Below are 18,844 nucleotides of genomic sequence, written 5' to 3' on the forward strand. Positions count from 1 at the left end.
AAACTTTACCCCTTGGGGAAAGTGGACTAATTGTCATTTTGTGCATAGGAAAGATTCTGTTTCTCCCTGGAGTCTCACAGGAGCAATGGATTAAGTGTTTTGTTTTTAAATATATTTGAACCCATGGACTATTACTTTCTAGAGACCTTGTAGCAGATGTATTGAGTTCCCTGACTCACACCCTCTTGCCCTTATCCTGATTTCAGACATGGCTGGGGTGGGCCATTTCCTGTGGGTCTCACCTCATTGCACTGTGGATGCATCTTCCTCTTTGATTGGGGGAACTGTGAAGGAGCTGACAATCCCGGGGCAACCCTTGATAGGTGGGAGATAAGAACCCATGAATGAATGCTCCATCTGCCATCCTACACTTCCAGAGGCATTCCACACTCTTATAAGAGGTCCTAGGGGGAAGGACATGTGGGGGCTCCCTCCATGATTCACCCCTGTAGTGGCTTTCCTGCCTCCCTAACTCTCTCACCACTCCCTCCATCATTCCTGCTCCCTCCCATATCTTGTCCAAATATTGAAAGCCTCGGGCTCTGCTTTCAAGAGACACAGAACACGACAGAATAGCCAGAGGAGAGAACTGGGCTCATAGAGCCTTGGCCATCATTTTGTCATGGAGGATGGTTAAGAAAAAGACTCAGATTCAAATCCCAACTTTGCCTCTTGCAAGCTGTGTGTGTATATCCACAAATTAACTTCTCTGGAGTGAGTAGCAATTAGAAAACATCAAAAGTTACAGATAAAATGATCAGCAAGGGGAGTCATTTCACTCACTAGGATTCATAAGAATGCTGCCTGTATAGAGGACAGCATCTTTTAGCCTTCAAGGGCTAAAGGGACAGAAACTTTAAACTTGAGTCCAGCCATCCAGTGCACACAAAACAGTCATGGCCTGCACTGCTCCTTCAGGTTCCTCCACCTGCCTCGACACTCTCCCAGCCCTACACATGAGGAGGCATGAGGCATACTGTGGCTTGTGGCCTTCATTCTGAACCTTGACCTGTGACCAGTCCTTCCATTTCCATCCTACTCCTGTCACTCCTTTACTTTGTCAATCAGCCAGTGCTTACCCTCACTATACAATTGACCAAAGGGACCATTTACTTTGGAAGGACAACTCCTCTTCTCGGCAAAATCTAATCCAGGATGTTTGCTGCTGAAGTCAACAGTAAATAAACACTGCCTCAGGCATGCACCCATTTCCGTCCTCACCTGACTCCACAGAACCAAGCCTCCATAAAAACCTCACGTTCTACTCTTCAGCATAGCCATACTGTCTCAAGTCACCCTGGGACCACCCCTTCTGTTATAATTTAGCACTGGGTTCCTCACCCTGGCACTGCCCTGACCTCCCTCCTGCTGGATAAGCCCAGCCTCACAAGCAGAACATTGGCAGGGACAGCTGGAGATACGCAGTGCCAAGGTGAGTGCTACATTACAGTGGACAAGAGGATCTCCCCCAACCACACAGTAGTCCGGAAAAAGCAAAAACAGGGGCTGAAGCTTGCACCACTTTTTATTCCAGGGTGTGAGGATAACATCCAGACAAGCATGGGTTGCCTGGGGAGTCACCAGACAGAGAACCCACGGGCTGGAATGCTATTACCCTAGTTTACCAGAATGCTTATCTGTGGCCATCCCTGCACACTCTAGAATTCCCCCATAGCCATAGGACTTTTTCTCTTTTCTCTTAAGGGATCAGAGATAAGGGAATTAACCTGAAATGTACAAGTAGGCAACAAAGTGCTCCCAAAGTGGAGAGTCTGCTATTCCAACTCCAGCCCCCCGAGTCTGACCCATCCTGAGGTGCTCTGCCCACACCTGAAGAGCTGTAAACTCAGTCCCACTCACTGCCTTTCATCACTTCCAGGGTTCCATTTCCTCCTCCTTCCCAGCTCCCAGACACTTCCAAGCCAACAGAAACCCTCTGGCTGTTGTTTTGTTTTTTGTTTCTCATTGATTAGCCCAGGTAATAGTTTCAGTATCACCCAAGGCTACTGGAAACCAAATAAATACTGAGGTGATTTATCTCAAGAAAGCACATGTGCATGGTTATCCACAACCAGTAGCCCCTGTGCTGGAAATGTGGACTGAGAAAGACTATGGGAGAAGGAGATGGGAGACTCAATCAGTCCCAGCCCTTGTCCTCACCCTACCCAGTTAGGCCACAAGACACTGCACTCTGTCCACTTAGGGGGCTGTGAGGCAGTCAAGGAGCATGGCAGGGTGGATGAGCTGAGTCAGAGCACAAAGGCCTTCCCTTCTCTCTGTTCCCCACTCCTCACTCCACAAGGCTTGGCTCAGCTTGGACCCAGGATGGGTATTTCAACAGAGGAAGAGGCAAGAGCCCTAAGTCAAGTGCAAATCCCCTCCACACCTCCCACATCCTTACCCACACTTTCTCCAACCCCTTCCCCTTGCTAAGGTCAGTCCTACTGTATCACACACACACGACACACACACACTTGCATACACACAAACACACATGTCACCAGGACTCCAAATACCCCCTTTGAGCATTGCTCGGCTATGTGCAAAGTCCTCTTCTCCCCACTGTGTACAGAAATGAGGCTTTCTGTCTTGGTGACGTCTCTCTGCTCTTACCTAGGAAGTCAAAGCTTTCCCTACTCTCATTGCAGGGAGGACAGAGATCAGTCCCCTGTCCTGCTTTCAAACTGCAGTTCCACCAGCCTCTCTGCAGCCAATCTCTCCACTCTTGGTGTCTCTCCTGCAAGCCTACAGGACATTGTCCCATCTTACATGGTTACTTTCTCTGCACTCAGCCCCTGAAGGTGAAGGAGAAGGTCATGGTGCTGAAGCGAGAGTGGCAGGGCCATGTTCACTGCCTTAGCTGTTCCAGAGCTACAGAACCTTTGAGTGAGTCACCTCTCTGGGCCTGGGCTTCTCGCCTGGAGAATTCAGCCTTCCATTCCTTGCTGCATCTCCTACTACACCTTGCTGTGTCTCCCCAGCTCATCCAGGCCGTAGAACCTTCCCCACACTGACTGAAGCCTCAGTGCTGAGACCTTATGCTTTTGGGTCACTGGAGAAGTTGGATCCCCACCATCCCCCACACTGGGATCCCTCCATTGGGCCACTTCAGGTGACATCCTGGCACTGAACTGTGGCCTGGACATGTCCCAAACCCAGGAAGACCTCGTTATCCATTTTCCTTCATCCTCACTCCAGAGTTGCTGAGTTTGGCTAGAAAAACCCCGTGTCTATGTTGCCTGATTCCACTATAAATTCACCCACTAGAACCTGTATGGGGCTCTGGGTAACTCAGACACTCTTCTGTTTGGCCCTGATTCTAAGTTGCACCTAGCTCAGTAACTGGTTCAAATCTCCCCTGGGACCCTGGGATGCCCACCACACACTGCCATAGGAGGGATTCACACCCAATTGCTGCATGAGAGAGGGCTGTGAACCAAATATTAGATGAGAATCACACACCTTGAAGTCAGGAAGGATTTTGGGGGACCCCCATTTCTCAGAAACTGAGGCTCCCAATCTTACTTCCCAGTCAGGCCAGGTTTGGGGCAACGACTCCACCAGGGGACTTACTCCAAGCAGTGATGATGCCACCAGCAAGGATCATGGAGGGCTGGAGAATGGAGACCTCATTTGAATTCCGGCTCTTCCTGTCTTCCTCTAGAAGCCACAGAAGCATTGACACCTGGCTCTGCTTTCTGGAGAACCCAGGCTGAGGGGTGTGCTTCCATAAGAATGCATTCCTTCAGCAGCCCATGGAGGTGGGTGACCTGAGGCTGACGCATGGTAGTACCCACCTTCCAGGGTGGGCAGCCTGGATATAGCACAGATGTCCAGGCAGGGAGAGCTGGTTTTAGGGAGGCCCAGCACAGGCGCTGCAGGTGGCCCAATTCCATGAGGAAGGAGGGAGGAAACAACTTAGACAGTGGGAAGAGAAGGAGCAGTAGGCAGGGCCAGGCACTGTTCAGCCGGAAGACCCTCCCTGCTCAACATCCAAAATAGTTTTGGAAGTAGGGACATTGAGGAGCTGTAAAAAGTGGTCTCTGAACCAGTGAGAAATGACTGCTCACCTCCAAGTGACTGTATTCCTCTTCCTTTCCATGGAGTTCCTGGAAAGGAGTGGGAACCTGGCTGCAAAAGGCCAGGAGGAGGGAGGTGATGCCCGGGGGGTCTCAGGCAGGTCCCTGGCACCTCCAGAGATCTTCTTGTATTTGTCTTTTATCTACTGCAGGGCCTGGGCCACAAAAGAGGCAAGTCTGCCATGTCACCCCTTCACCCTTTGGCTGCTGAGTCATAGGAATGCCTGGAGGAACCCAAGGAAGAGGCCACAGCAGCCTGGCTGGGGGTGGTTAGAAAGATTTCAATAGTTAAACCTATCAGGGTTGCCCCACTCTGACCTGGCTGTGGCTCCCCTGTCAGGCCACATTCAAAGGAGTAATTAAAGAGAATGAAATGAAGGAATAATAAGTGGGCAAGATTAAAGTGACCAGCAAAGGGTAGTGAAGCACCAGGAACCAGCAACAGTGATTCCCAGCATGAAGGGCCCAAGTGGGGAGCCAGTTGGTGGTTGAGGGGGTGTCAGTGGCCTCACAGGAGCTATAGTCCTTGGTGGACACAGCCACTGCCTTCAGGAAGGGGGCCAGGGAAACATGTGACCTCCCCAGTTCTACCCCTGAGTGAAAGCCTGAAAGCAAGGGAGCCTCCATGATGCAGTATGGAGGTCAGCCCGGCACCACGCCAGGCAGAGAAGGGTGGGGAGTGGATCTGGAGGGCCAAAAACACATCCAGACTCTGGTCTTGTCCATTACTATAATATTTCTTCCCATGTCTTGAGGATCCCAGAGGTGCATTTATCCCTTCACCATTAACCGTGCCGCCTGTTCAGATCCTGGTCTTCCCACTGAAAGACAGCATTCCTGCAACCCAATTTGTTCTTATGTTTAATGAGTAGGTCTCAGCTCTGATGGCACCTCCACCAGCCTCCCTGGAAGCCATGGTCCTCTGTGGTCCTGTGATGCTTTGCATATGATGTGCCTACCCTGGCTTGCCCACCACCCCCACACCCTCCTCTGCTCTACTCCTTATCTTTTTTATTCTGTACTTACTAACACTACATATAATATGTTTGTTATTTATTACAGTCTCTCCTGACTAGCATGTGAGCTCATAGGGCAGCAAATTTTGTTTCGTTCATTGCTATACCCTAAGCTCCTAGAACAGTGACTGGCATAGAGTGGTAGTCAATAAATGCATCAAATGAATAAACATGTTCTGCCTCACTTTCTGATGAGTGTTCTGCCTTCTGTCTTCCCACCACACTGAAAGACCTGGAGAGAGGTTTGGTCTTATTTATGTCCGTGTTCTCCAGGGTGCCTGGCAAAATGCATAGCTTGTAGTAAGATGCACAAATGCTTTTGTAATTGAACTATTCACTCCATAAGGACCCGTCCCCGGGTGGCGTGGAGAGGAGGCATTGTTGAAGGACTTCCATGAGACCAATGCTGGGGGTCAGCTTAGAAGTCTTGTCTCAGTTCCTCCCTCTGGACTGGTTCAGGACAACACTTATGGGTCACAAGAGGGGTGCTCAGGGCCACAGAAAACCTGAGGACCACTGTTGCCCCTCCACTGGGCTGAGCTTGGGTATGCATGCACAAAGGGTAGTGCCCCCGAATATGACTCAGGACAATACACAGAGCCCTTTCCAAGACAGTCGTGTGTTCATCCCAAGAGGAAGTTCAGCTCTGACTACTCTCTTCTAACTGGAACTACACACAAGATTTGGTATAACTGTTTTCTCTAGGTTCTCAAAGGCCTGTGTGGCCCAGAAAATGTTAAGAAGTACCAGCCTGGAGGACCCCTGGGAGAACCCCAGAATCTTTCCACCATCACCCACCACCACCTTGCTGAGCCCCCAGCAGGCCCAGTTCAGATAATGGAGCACACACAAAGCCTTCTGCAAGGCAGCACACTCACTCCCACCTCCGTGTGTCTGCAACAAGCTCAGGGCAGCTGGCGGTAGAGGCCTCTTCCCACCATGCTGCCCTGGGCTCTACCCTTGACAGACGCTTCCAGACTTGAGGATAAATTTGAGTTTATTTTAGGGGAAAAAAAATGCTTAAAGCACAAATTACAGAGAGGAGGAGCTGAGATCCTTCAGAGGCCTGAGCTTCTACTCCTTTCCCTTAAGGTTCCTCCAAAGCAACAGCTCCATAAAATCCTTCAGCTCCCCAGCCCCACACCGAGAACCCCACATGTTGATTGGATCAGCCAAATCTACAACAGTCATGCAGATAAGTCCTAAGGAGAATACTGAAGGGTTTTTCTTCTCCCTCGAGCCTAGCATGAGTAAGTCCCCAAATTTCTAGTCTGGCAGAATGGCAGACCCTCTCTCCAGATCCAAAGAATCACCTAGACACCCCGTCAGGCTCCTGGGCCTGGGACCGCAGCTGCACAGCCACCCCCACTCCCCTCAGAGCCGAGAGGAGAAGCCTGCCACTGCAATGTTCTCCCCGGTGATGTAGCTGGCATCTGGAGAGCACAGGAAGGACACGACTCCTGCACAGTCCTCCGGCTCCCCAATCCTGGATGGAAGGAGGACACAGTGTCAAGCATCTTGTACTCTGATTCTGCTGCTCTGGGGCTCACGGACGATAGGTGGGAGTGGGCTCTATGGGGAACAGGGTGGACGCAACAGGGCTACTTGCACCCTCCAGGGCCAGGGACTCCAGATTTCAGCAAAAAAGAATTGTCAGATGACAGGGAGGGGTCTGCTCTTGCAATAGACTCAACTGCTCCTGCCCAGCCACACACAGACCACCAAATCTCCAAATCCCACTTGCCTCTGCATCTGAAGATACTCCCTGAGGTACTTGAGGAGAGACTCATTCCCATGTAACTGGGGAAAGGGAAGAAATGAAAGAGTCAGTGCTACTAAAACAAGGAGATGGGCAGGGCCCCCGGAAGGCCACCAGGCAGAGCACCTAGGGCAGGTTTGCCCTTCTCAAAAGAAGGAGCATCTTCTCAGGATGGATGGACTGCACCATGGCTGAGTTCAGAGAACAATAAAGACCTCAGTCATAAGCATGCTGACCTAAGGATTCAGTCACCCCTTTATCCCTTAGTCACTGGGCAGGGTTCCCACTTAGCCAGACTGGGAGATGGAGGACACACCCAATCCTCACCACTTTGCTGAAGTCAGTCTTGATTACTCCTGGAACCAGGCAGTTTACCCGGATGTCCTTGGGGGCCAGCTCCAATGCCAGTGTTCTAGTGAGAGCCAGCAGCGCTGTCTTGCTGACATTGTAGACACCCAGCTCCTGGGAGGGGAATTGAGAGAGTGATTAGGATATGGGAGAGTGGGGGAAAGCATTGGTTGGATTTCTCACCTACAGGGATCTCACAGGCGCAGCAGCCGTCCCACCCACATGGAGACAAGCTCAGCCCAGGGCAGCAGGAGGATGGTGGGGGTCTGTCTCAGGCATTTTCTCTGTAAGGCTCTGAGGAAGAGGACAAAGTTGCCCTTCACCCTACACCACTGAGGAGCACAAGGACCAAGCACTTACCATTCTTGGAAAATAAGCTGCAACGGAAGAGACCAGGGTGACAGCACCCTTCCTGAGATGAGACAAACACAAGAGAAGCTGAAGCTAAGAGCTTACCACTGATGGTGATACCATCAGGCGGTCACTAAATGATGTAACCCTCACAGAAGCAACACAGGTCCTATTACTATCCCCATCTCAGAGTTCAAGAAACTGAGACTCAGAGAGGTTTAGTACCAGCCAATACATGGCAGAGCTGGGATTCCATCCCTATTTCTCATAAATACAATGTCCATGCTCAGAACCCTTATACTCTGCTTCCTCTCTTGCCGGGTGCTTGAAGGAGAGCGCAGGGTGGATTTGGTGAACAGGCACCCAAGGCTGATGGTGAGTGCCTATCCATGGGCAACCTCTAAGGAGCAGATGGGGTAAGGGAGACCTGAAGTGATGGTCAGGAACTTTCCTTCTACTGAAGACAGCCCCTAGCCAGTTCCTAAGGGTGTGTCTGTGAGGAGTACAGTCAGATCTGCAGGACCTAGAACACAGGCAGGGTCCCTGGAGACCAAGCGCGGGCATGAGGAAGGCTTTTTCCTATGGAGAGGAATGGAGCTAACCCTGTCATTGGTTTTAAGTTGGTAAGAACAGAGAGCAGGTAAGGTAACAATGACCAGCCAACAAGGTCAAGGAACTAAAGCATAGCCTTGTACCAAACCTGCTGATGTCAAGGCCAAGGAGACTATGCCTGGGCCCCTGGAATACTGCTCTCATCCTGCAGCCACTGGAATTGGGAATGGCAGCCACACAGAAGGTGAGGCAGGACAAGATAAGGGATGTGGAGATCCCAGAGAGACCTCTTCTGTCCTCCACCCACTACCGGCTGTGCTAGTGACTCTACTTTGGTGCCCAACTCAGGTCCCCAACTCCCATTGGTCCCCACCTCCACCCTGCAGTACCTCTTCTCCATGTAGGGCAGCAACTGGCTCAGCAGCAAGGCTGGGGACTTCACATTCACATTTAGGATCTGAAATCAGAGCAAAGCATGGATGAGGGCAGAGACATAGTCAACCCAGGTCCTGATCTCATAAGACGCTTGGAGCCCTGTAATTTGTGCAGCAGACCCAATTTGTGTGCAGGTACGAGAAACTAATCCCCCTTCTGACTAGTGCAAGAGGTATTTCCAATTTGCTAATGGTTTCATAGGCAGGCAGGCTAAGTCACAGGCCTGTGAGCAGAGCCCTGAAAATGTGAATTGTTCAGGACTGACACGAGGAAGGAAATGTTCAGGCCTTTCAAAGAAAATGGGGACTGGGGGCAGTGGGTCATGTCTGTAATCTCAGCACTTTAGGAGACCAAGGTGGGAGGATTACTCAAGGTCAAAAGTTCAAGACCAGCCTGAGCAACATAGTGAGACCCTGTCTCTACAAGAAATTTTTTAAATAATTGGCCTGGTGTGGTGGTGCACACCTGTAATCCTAGCTACTCAGGAGGCTGAGGCAGGAGGATCCCTTAAGCCCAGGAGTTTGAAGCTGCAGTGCGCCATGATCATGCTACTGCACTCCAGCCTGGGTGGCAGAGTGAGATCCTGTCTCTTAAAAAAAACAGCAACAACAAACTGTAAGCAGAGGCCTCTGGAGAAAGACTGAAGACAGTCTGATGGAGCGGAAGCAGGTGCTAGAAGCAAGGGAGATTTCTGGAACAGTCTTTTTTGTCTCTCTGAGCTTTCATTTGCTTGTGCTCTCGCCTTGTCCCCATAGAATTTAAGGCATACTCACAATGCAACAGCATAAAACAAATCAAATAGGTACAATGTGTGAAGAAATAGAGAAAAGGAAAAATCAGTGCAGAAAAATAAGAAAAAGCAAGAGTGAGGTTGGTGCCTACAGTTCACAGCATGTGATAAAGACTGAGCATTTACTCTATTATTTGGTTACCAAAACGCAGGCTGTGAAGGCCTACACACACCAGATTGTCGCAGACTTGGCTCTGAGCTTTCCTGCAACCAATACAAACAGGGAGACAAAACAGAATTGCCATTCTGGGAGCTAGATGTCTATGCTGATCCTGCTTGTGACTAAAGTCTGAATCCAGGCTAAGCCACACAGGTCCTGACACTCTGGAGGATCTGTCTGGTGGGTCTGGGAACAGGGGAGAAGTGAGAGAGGAAGTGGCAAGGAAAGATGCAGAGGCAGAGCCTGGGAGCTAAGGCAGAGCGCCAGGTGGGACTGACATGGCACCAGGAACCCCTCCTGCAGGGATCTATCCTGATTCAGGTCATCTGCATCCTGCATCTCTAGGGAATGAGACTGCACACCTGCAACTGACCAGGACTGTTCAATGTTTTTTCCACTCCCCGATCTCATGCCCACTCAATCCCTTGGATGTGGGCGGGGGAAATACTTAAGCTGAATGTTGCTGTGACCCATTTGACGACACGTTACCAGTGTGGGGGATGACCCCCCATGACTGCAAGAAGTGGCCCAGATGTCAGAAGAGGGTAACACCCTGAGGTCCCTAATAAGAAGGAATTGAGGATTAGGCTAGCTGTAAGGGTTTTCTGGACAAAATAGACCCCAACCAGCCCACAGGATATCTGTCCAAAACTCCATGTGCATCAGGCTGAGTGATGGGCTGAGGTAAGGCCCCTCCTAGACTCAGGAACAAAACCCATGCCAAAGAAAAGGTGAGACTCCCTCCCTTGATGAAGAAAACTGCCCCATTAGAAAGTAGGAGAGAGTAGCTCTGTGTGCCAAGTAGTCCTGAGCAGAGAACTACCCATGAGCCTGAAAGAGGGTGCACGCTGGAGTCACTGGGTAAGGAGAAGGATGGAGGTGATGTGGTTTTGGTGGTTTAAAAGATTAGAGGTTTCCCTAATGGTGAAACCTGCTAGAGAGAAGGGGGGGGGTCTGCCTGGAGATGGCCTCAAAACTGGCTCAAAAATAAGATGAATGGTAAGGAATTCTCCTTACAGGACACCTACTGAAAACTGCATTTAGTTGAAAGCAGAGCATCTGGTAAATTCTAAACTCATTTTGTGACAATTTCACCTCCGAGGTGATGGCAGATGTGATCGGGGACGAGTCATCAATGATTTCTGTCCAGTGGTACAGAATCGCTCACTGAAGGCCAAGTCCTTGGAGAACAGGGGAGAATCCAAGAAAGTAAGGTCAGATTGTTGGCATCTGCCCTCAGCTTCAGGAGGGAAGACTGCAAACAGTTTCGAGAAAAAGAGTCATGATCCTGTGAACTGAGACACTAAACAGGAAAATGATTCAGGAGGCTTAGGAGACTGTCAGCAATAAAATCCCAGCTATAAACTCACAAATGATCCTTTGGAGGCATTAAGAATATAGCTAAAGAGCCTGGGGAAGCAGCTCAGCAGGGGCTGCAGGGAGCTCAAATTTCAGATCATCTCTGAGGATGTAGCCAAGGGCACCCAGCCAAGGGCAGATAGAAGGGAGGGGCCAGCCTGAAGATGATGTTGGCCAATGAGAGTGCAGGAGCTAAGGAAGGCAGAACACACTAAGGCCAGAAGGCAGGGAACACTTTGACCCAGTGCTTAGGGCAGAGTGGGGAATGCTCACAATGGCAGAAAGAATGAGATTCATCACCATGCATTCTGACAGAGAGAACAGGGAACAAAACATGAGAGTGAAAGGAACATAAGTCATTGGGGAACAACTGGGCCCAAGATGGGCTTCAAGGCCTTTTACAAGGTCTCTCCCAGTCCCTTGTGGACCAGGTGGCAGAATCCTTAAATGGACTGGCAGCAGGCTGGGATGTCTAATCCCCTGGAATGCTGATGGCTGGATCTGGTCCTGACAGCAAGTTCTTGTAGACTCAATGAGGAGCCCCCTTCCAGGAGAGAGTGAGTCTCCGCAAGAGGCACAGGTCACCAAAGAAAAACACAGGACCTGTATCTTCCTCTACAAAAGGGTGCAACACACAGAAATGCTTGACTTTTACAGAGAGACTGTGACTAACCATTCACAGCTGTATCCCTAGAGCCTGGAATGGTGGTGCCTGGCACACAGCAATAAATATCTGCTGAATGATTAAATGCAAAAGGGATGAGAAGAGAAAAGAAAGTGGAAAGTGTAGGGGCCAGATTTAAGAATCAACAAGCCAGAAAGTAGCATCCGGGCACATTTTGGGAGACAGCTAGCCAGGCAGGACTACCACCCAGGGCCTGCTTCTCCAATAACCTCTGGAGGGAAACAGAGTGTCTTGGTGGGCACAGGCATGCTGGAGCCCAGTGCAGAGCTGGCATCGGGACCTCAGCCGCCTCCCGGGGGCAGGCCTCTCACCTTGTCCCAGATCTGCTCACTGGTCCCCAGAGTGCTCCCCACCAGAGGGTTGACCCCTGCACAGCACACCAGGAAGTCGACGCCCCCACAGTGCTCCAGGGCCTGCAGAGAGGACTTGGGTGAGTGTGGAGATGGCCTAAGGAGGGCTCTCCCTCCCAGGGCAGTCCAGGTCATAGGGCCTTTAGGCAAAGCTTGCAGAGCAGATGCTTCAGCCAGAAATGGTTACAAGGCTCCTGCGAAAACCAAACTCTCCTGAAGGAAAGTGACCTAGGTGTCCCAAGGGTAGGCTCCTGGGGCCAGGCACCGAGAGAGGAAGGTCACTCTGGGGACCTCCCTCACCCCTTCAGACTCTTCCTCCACAATGATTCTCCCAGGGCCTGGGGGTGGGGTGAGGGTCCTCTCACATACAGGCCACTTTCCCGAGGGACCTTCTGGGCAGCAAGGTCAGCCTGGGCACAGTCACGGTCTCAGGACATATTCTAGGCCCCCTCCCAGGTCTGAGCAGTGAAGGAAAGGTTCTGCATTTTCCCCTCTCTGTGTCCTTCCACCACCTGCCCCCTCACTGTGGCCACCAGCCGCTCCCGGTCCTCAGCCTTCCCCACGTGGCACACAATGCCCGCCACGCTCAGTCCCTCCCTCTGCAGCTGGGCCGCAGCCCGGTCCACGTTCTGCTGCTTCCGGCTGCTGATGACCACGTGGGCCCCGTCCTGGGCCAGACGCCGGGCGATGGCAAAGCCGATCCTGGATGCAGAAATGGAGGGCACAAGTCAGCCTCAGCCTCTCCCCACTGTCCTTCCTCTACCCAGTTCTGGAAATCAGCAAATAAAGGTGGGTCTTGCTTTGAAACTCTGAGTCCTTGTGGAAGCCACAAGGACCCTGTGTGGGGTCAGGACCCATGGGCAATCCAGCACTCACCCACTGGTAGACCCTGTGACCACAGCTACCCGTTCAGCTAGGATGCCCTTCCGGTCTATCCCAGTGCTGCTCATCCTCACAGAAAGCCTAGCACAGGGATGAAACCAGCCCCGGTGGCCCCGGGCCACTGCTGGCAGCATGGTGGTTGGTGTCTGCGATGCTTCCTGTTGAATCAGGCCTAGGGCAAATAATCAGTTTCACTTATCACTGATGCCTCAGTGAGCATGAAGGTAATCTACTCTCCTCCTTCCTCCAGACAGACAAGGCCAGCAACAGAGTGTCAGAGAGTCAGGCTGGTTAGGGTAAATTTCAAACATGAACCTCAGGTCAGGAAAGCAATCCATGAACACTCCTAAGCTATAAAACTGGGGAAATTATTCACAAATTAAAATGTGAGACTCAACATTCGGTAGACATGGGTGATTTTTCCATTCATTGCATAGCAAACATTGAGCACTGGCAATGTGTCAGGCACTGGGCAGTAGAGGTGGGGACACCCTAGTAAACCACAGACTCAGCCCTGAACCCCACCCATGCAGCTTCCCAGTTAAATGAGGATGCCAGGCACCAACAAATAATTATGCCAGTAATTAACTGCTTCTGTGTCTGGAATTGGTGGGTTCTTGCTCTCGCTGACTTCAAGAATGAAGCCGCGGACCCTTGCGGTGAATGTTACAGTTCTTAAAGATGGTGTGTTCAGAGTTGTTCATTCCTCCTGGTGGGTTCGTGGTCTTGCTGGCTTCAGGAGTCAAGTTGCAGACCTTCGCAGTAACTGTTAACAGCTCTTAAAGGCAGTGCATCTGGAGTTGTTCGTTACTTCCGGTGCCTTCGTGGTCTCGCTGGCCTCAGGAGCGAAGTTGCAGACCTTTGCGTTGAGTGTTACAGCTCTTAAAGGCAGCGCGGACCCAAAGAGTGAGCAGCAGCAAAATGTATTGCAAAGAGGGAAAGAACAAAACTTCCACAGAGTGGAAAGCTACTCCAGCAGTTTGCCACTGCTGGCTCAGGTGGCCTGCTTTTATTCCCTTATCTGGCCCCACCCACATCCTGCTGATGGTCCATTTTACAGAGAGCTGATTGGTCCGTTTTGACAGAGTGCTGATTGGTGCATTTACAAACCTTTAGCTAGACACAGAGTGCTGATTGGTGTGTTTACAATCCTCTAGCTAGATACAAAAGTTGTCCAAGTCCCCACCCTATTAGCTAGACACAGAGTGCTGCACCCTTGCCTCTCCTCCTAGACCACAAGGAGGACCAAGAAAAATTGGATTTAGTGGCCCTTATTGATGCATTCTCAAAACGTGTTAGAGAGTCCTAAGCATTCTCCTGTTAGTATTGGGACCTTACCCATGTCCTATAATGATGTTATGCCCCAAAAATGAATTGTAGGGCCATACCCTGAGGGAGGAAAGAGATCTCCAGGGTTGGAAGAGTGACACCTTTTGTCCTCACTTATATGAAAAGGAAGGATACAATTTCTGAGATTCCCCATATCCTAGTTTCAGGACTAGCTTTTGTTAGGCCTGCTTGTCTGAGGAGGGATCCTAAAATCCCAGATAGTCCCCCCTACCATGGGGCTTTGGGCAAAAATTATATCTTTCTGATTGGTGAGCCCAGATGCCTAAAGAAGGTAATAGAGTCCTGAAATTTATACTAGAAATCATTCTTATAGGAGAAACTAGAAAAGCACCAGAGACAGGGAGTGGTTTTTTAGAAGCGGGACTAGCCTTGGAGAAGAGAGGCAAGAGGAAGTATGTCTGGCAGGCATTAGGACCCAGGGGACAAGGGTCAGGATAGATAGGACAGATAGGCGAGTCTCACTTGAGCGACATGCCTTTAAGAATTCTGCTCGTGGCCGGGCGCGGTGGCTCAAGCCTGTAATCCCAGCACTTTGGGAGGCCGAGACGGGCGGATCATGAGGTCAGGAGATCGAGACCATCCTGGCTAATACGGTGAAACCCCGTCTCTACTAAAAAATACAAAAAACTAGCCGGGCGAAGTGGCGGGTGCCTGTAGTCCCAGCTACTCGGGAGGCTGAGGCAGGAGAATGGCGTGAACCCGAGAGGAGGAGCTTGCAGTGAGCTGAGATCCGGCCACTGCACTCCAGCCTGGGTGACAGAGCAAGACTCCGTCTCACAAAAAAAAAAAAAAAAAAAAAGAATTCCGCTCGTGGCCACAGGGTCAACCAACTTGTTGGGACCCCAGAGCTGAATGGCTTTCCTCTCTGTCGACCTTCAGCTCAGCCCAGAAGTACAGGAAAAGCAGAAGCTGCTTCCAGGCAAACCAACGTTCCCAACTCCGAAGAGTTGGGGGTTGTTAGAGAGCCCTTTCCCAAAAGGCCTGACACCCATGTCTTTAGTCCAGCGGCCGCACTAGTCGCTTTTAACTGGCCGACAGGTGCCCGGTATTTAGCCCCCAAACTCTAAGGAAAAATAGGACAGAACAGGAAGTGAAAGGGGTCTGATGGTACTCACCACTTGGTGATAGTCTCCCAGCTTGGTGATAGGCGATCGTCTCACCACTTGGTGATAATCTCACCGCTTGGCGATAGGTGATAGCCCCTTTGTGGTCACCAAAATGTGTTTGGAATTGGTGGGTTCTTGGTCTTGCTGACTTCAAGAATGAAGCCGTGGACTCTCAGGTGAGTGTTACAGTTCTCAAAGATGGTGTGTCCGGACTTATTCGTTCCTCCTGTCCAGAGTTGTTCGTTCCTCCCAGTGGGTTTGTGGTCTTGCTGGCTTCAGGAGTGAAGCTGCAGACCTTCACAGTAACTGTTACAGCTCTTAAAGGCGGCACATCTGGAGTTGTTCATTCCTTCCAGTGGATTTGTGGTCTTGCTGGGCTCAGGAGTGAAGTTGCAGACCTTCACAGTGAGAGTTTCAGCTCTTAAAAGTGGCACCGACGCAAAGACTGAGCAGCAGCAAGATTTATTGTGAGGAGCAAAAGAACAAAGCTTCCACAGCATGGAAGGGGACTCGAGTGGGTTGCCACTGCTGGCTCAGGTGGCCTGCTTTTATTCCCTTATGTGGCCCCACCCACATCCTGCTGATTGGTCCATTTTACAGAGACCTGATTGGTCCATTTTACAGAGAGCTGATTGGTCTGTTTTACAGAGAGCTGATTGGTCCATTTTGACAGAGTGCTGATTGGTGCATTTACAATCCTTTAGCTAGACACATAAGTTCTCCAAGTCCCCACCAGATTAGCTAGACACAGAGTGCTGATTGGTGCATTTACAAACCTTTAGCTAGACACAGAGTGCTGACTGGTGCGTTTACAAACCGTTAGCTAGACAGAAAAGTTCTCTAGGCCCCCACCTGACCCAGAAGCCCAGCCAATTTCACCTCTCAATGGCACTCTCCATGGGACTTTGCAGCACCTAGCCAGGGCACTCCGGCAGCCCAGAGGGAGCTCATCCCCCGATCAAGCCCAGCAGGTGCCAGCCTGTGCTGGTTCTGGGTGAGTGCAGGGCTGAGCCCATGCCCACCCAGAACCCACGCTGGCCCGTGAGTGCCACATGCAGCCCCAGCTCCTGCCCACACCTCTCCCTCCACACCTCCCCATGAGCAGAAGGAGCCAGCTCCAGCCTTGGCCAGCCCCAGACAGGACCCCACAGCACAGCAGTGGGCTGAAGGGCTCCTTGAGCATGGCCAGAGTGAACACCGAGGTGGAGAGTGAGTGACAGCTGCTGGCACGTTGTTACCTTTCACTTCTAGCTGAAAAAGCAAAACCAACAGGAACTCTCATTCACTGCTGGATACAGGGTAAGTACAATTGAAAGGTAACAATGTACTAGGAGCCCTCACTCTCAGTGCTTCCTCAGCCTCGGGGTCCACTCTGGCGGCACTTGAGGAGCCCTTTAGCCCACCACTGCACTGTGGGAGCCCCTCTCTGGGCTGGCCAAGGCTAGAGCCAGCTCCCTCTGCTTGTGGGGAGGTGTGGAGGGAGAGGCATGGGCGGGAACTGGGGCTGCATGCAGTGCTCACAGACCAGTGCGAGTTCCTGTGGGTGCGGGCTCAGCAGGCCCCACACTCAGAGCAGTCAGCTGGCACTGCTGGCCCAGGGCAGTGAGGGGCTTAGCAGCTGGGCCAGCAGCTGCCGTGGGTGCACTGGGTCCCCTAGCAGTGCCAGCCTGCCCCTTGCTCCATGGCACTCGGTCTCATCAACTGCCCAGAGGCTGAGGAGTATGGGTGCATGGCGTGGGACTGGTGGGCAGCTCCACCCGTGGCCCTGGCACAGGATCCACTAGGTGAAGCCAGCTGGGCTCCTGAGTCTAGTAGGGACTTGGAGGACTCTTGTGTCTAACTGGGGGGTTGTGAATGTGCCAATCAGCACTCTGTGTCTAGCTCAGAGTTTGTGGATACACCAGTCAGCACTCTGCGTCTGGCTCAAGGTTTGTGAATACACCAATCAGTGCTCTGTGTCTGGTTGACCTAGTGGGGAATTGGAGAACTTTTGTGTCTAGCACTCTGTGTCTAGCTCAGGGTTTGTAAATACACCAACCAGCACTCTGTGTCTAGTTCAGGGTTTGTAAATACACTAGTCACTACTCTGTATCTAGTTAACCTAGTGGAGACTTGGAGAACTTTTATGTCTAGCTAGAGGATTGTAAATGCACCAGTCAGCACTCTGTGTCTATCTCAGGGATTGTAAATGCACTAATCAGCACTCTGACAAAATGGACCAGTCAGCTCTCTGTAAAATGGACCAATCAGCTCTCTGTAAAACGGACCAATCAGCTCTCTGTAAAATGGACCAATCAGCAGGATGTGGGTGGGGTCAGATAAGGGAATAAAAGCAGGCTGCCCAGCCAGCCAGCAGCAACTGTCTCGGGTCCCCTTCCACACTGGTGGAAGCTTTGTTCTTTTGCTCTTTGCAATAAATCTTGCTGCTGATCACTCTTTGGATCCATGCTGCCTTTATGAGCTGTAACACTCACCACGAAGGTCTGCAGTTTCACTCCTGAAGCCAGCAAGACCACAAACCCACCCACCGGGAGGAACGAACAACTCCAGACGCACCACCTTTAAAAGCTGTAACACTCACCATGAAGGTCTGCAGCTTCACTCCTGTCAGAGACCACGAACCTACCAGAAGGAAGAAGCTCCAGACACACCTGGACATCTAAAGGAACAGACTCTGGACTACCATCTTTAAGAACTGTAACACTCACCGTGAGGGTCCGCGGCTTCATTCTTGAAGTCAGTGAGACCAAGAACCCACCAATTCTGGACACATAATCACTTTGGGAAATGATTTGGTGTTATATGGAGAAGTTGAAAATATAGATCTCCGACTCTGTAGAGGGAACTAGCATCCTACAGAAGGGAGGTCATGTGTGCACCAAGAGACTGTACACACACGTTCACAGAAGCCTGCTTAGAATGTTCCAAACTGGAAACAAGTCTGTATTAGTTTGTTTTCACACTGCGATAAAGAACTACCTGAGGCCAGGCACGGTAGCTCACACCTGTAATCCCAGTACTCTGGGAGGCCAAGGTGGGCATATCCCTTGAGCTCAGGAGTTTGAGACTAGCCTGGGCAACATGGTGAAATCCTGTCTCTACAAAAATTAGCTGAGTGTGGTGGTGTGCACCTGTAGTCAACTACTCAGGAGCCTAAGATGGGATGATTGCTTGAGCCCAGGAGGTCAAGGCTGCAGTGAGCTGAGATTGCACACCATACTCCAGCCTGGGAGATAGGGCAAGACCCTCTCTAAAAAAAAAAAAAAAAAAAAAAACCCTACCTGAGACTGGGTAATTTATAAAGAAACGAGGTTTAATTGACTCACAATTCCACAGGCTGCACAGGAAGCAAGGCTTGGAAGGCCTCAGGAAACTTACAATTAGGGTAGAAGGTGAAGTGAAGCAGGCAGGTCTTACACAGCTGGAGCAGAGCAAAGCAGGAGGTGCTACACGCTTTTAACAACCAGATCTCATGTGAACTCACTGACTATCACAAGAACAGCAAGGGGGAAATCTAACCCCCATGATCCAATCACCTTCCACTAGGCCCCCTCCTCCAACAATGGAGATTACAATTCAACACGAGATTTGGGCAGGGACACATACCTAAACCATATCAAAG

At 51.0% G+C, this 18,844-nt stretch overlaps 1 protein-coding gene across 9 annotated transcripts in view; it reads right to left on the reverse strand.

Moving 5' to 3' along the window:
* Positions 1–18,844, reverse strand: part of DHRS2 (dehydrogenase/reductase 2) — a 54,976-nt gene that overhangs the window by 25,071 nt on the left and 11,061 nt on the right. For 2 of the 9 annotated variants that reach the window (XM_009211155.4, NM_001281888.1), the window contains 8 exon segments: positions 12,761–12,938; positions 12,409–12,586; positions 11,846–11,947; positions 8,495–8,562; positions 7,563–7,614; positions 7,182–7,316; positions 6,840–6,895; positions 6,075–6,581 (listed from right to left, as the gene is read on the reverse strand). In XM_009211155.4, the coding sequence (XP_009209419.1) occupies positions 6,470–6,581; positions 6,840–6,895; positions 7,182–7,316; positions 7,563–7,614; positions 8,495–8,562; positions 11,846–11,947; positions 12,409–12,586; positions 12,761–12,938 (881 nt within the window). In that variant the 3' untranslated portion in view covers positions 6,075–6,469. 9 annotated transcript variants of the gene reach the window in all.

The sequence above is a fragment of the Papio anubis genome, chromosome 7 (genome assembly GCF_008728515.1).
Source record: "Papio anubis isolate 15944 chromosome 7, Panubis1.0, whole genome shotgun sequence".
In the NCBI taxonomy this organism is placed as follows: Eukaryota; Metazoa; Chordata; class Mammalia; order Primates; family Cercopithecidae; genus Papio; species Papio anubis.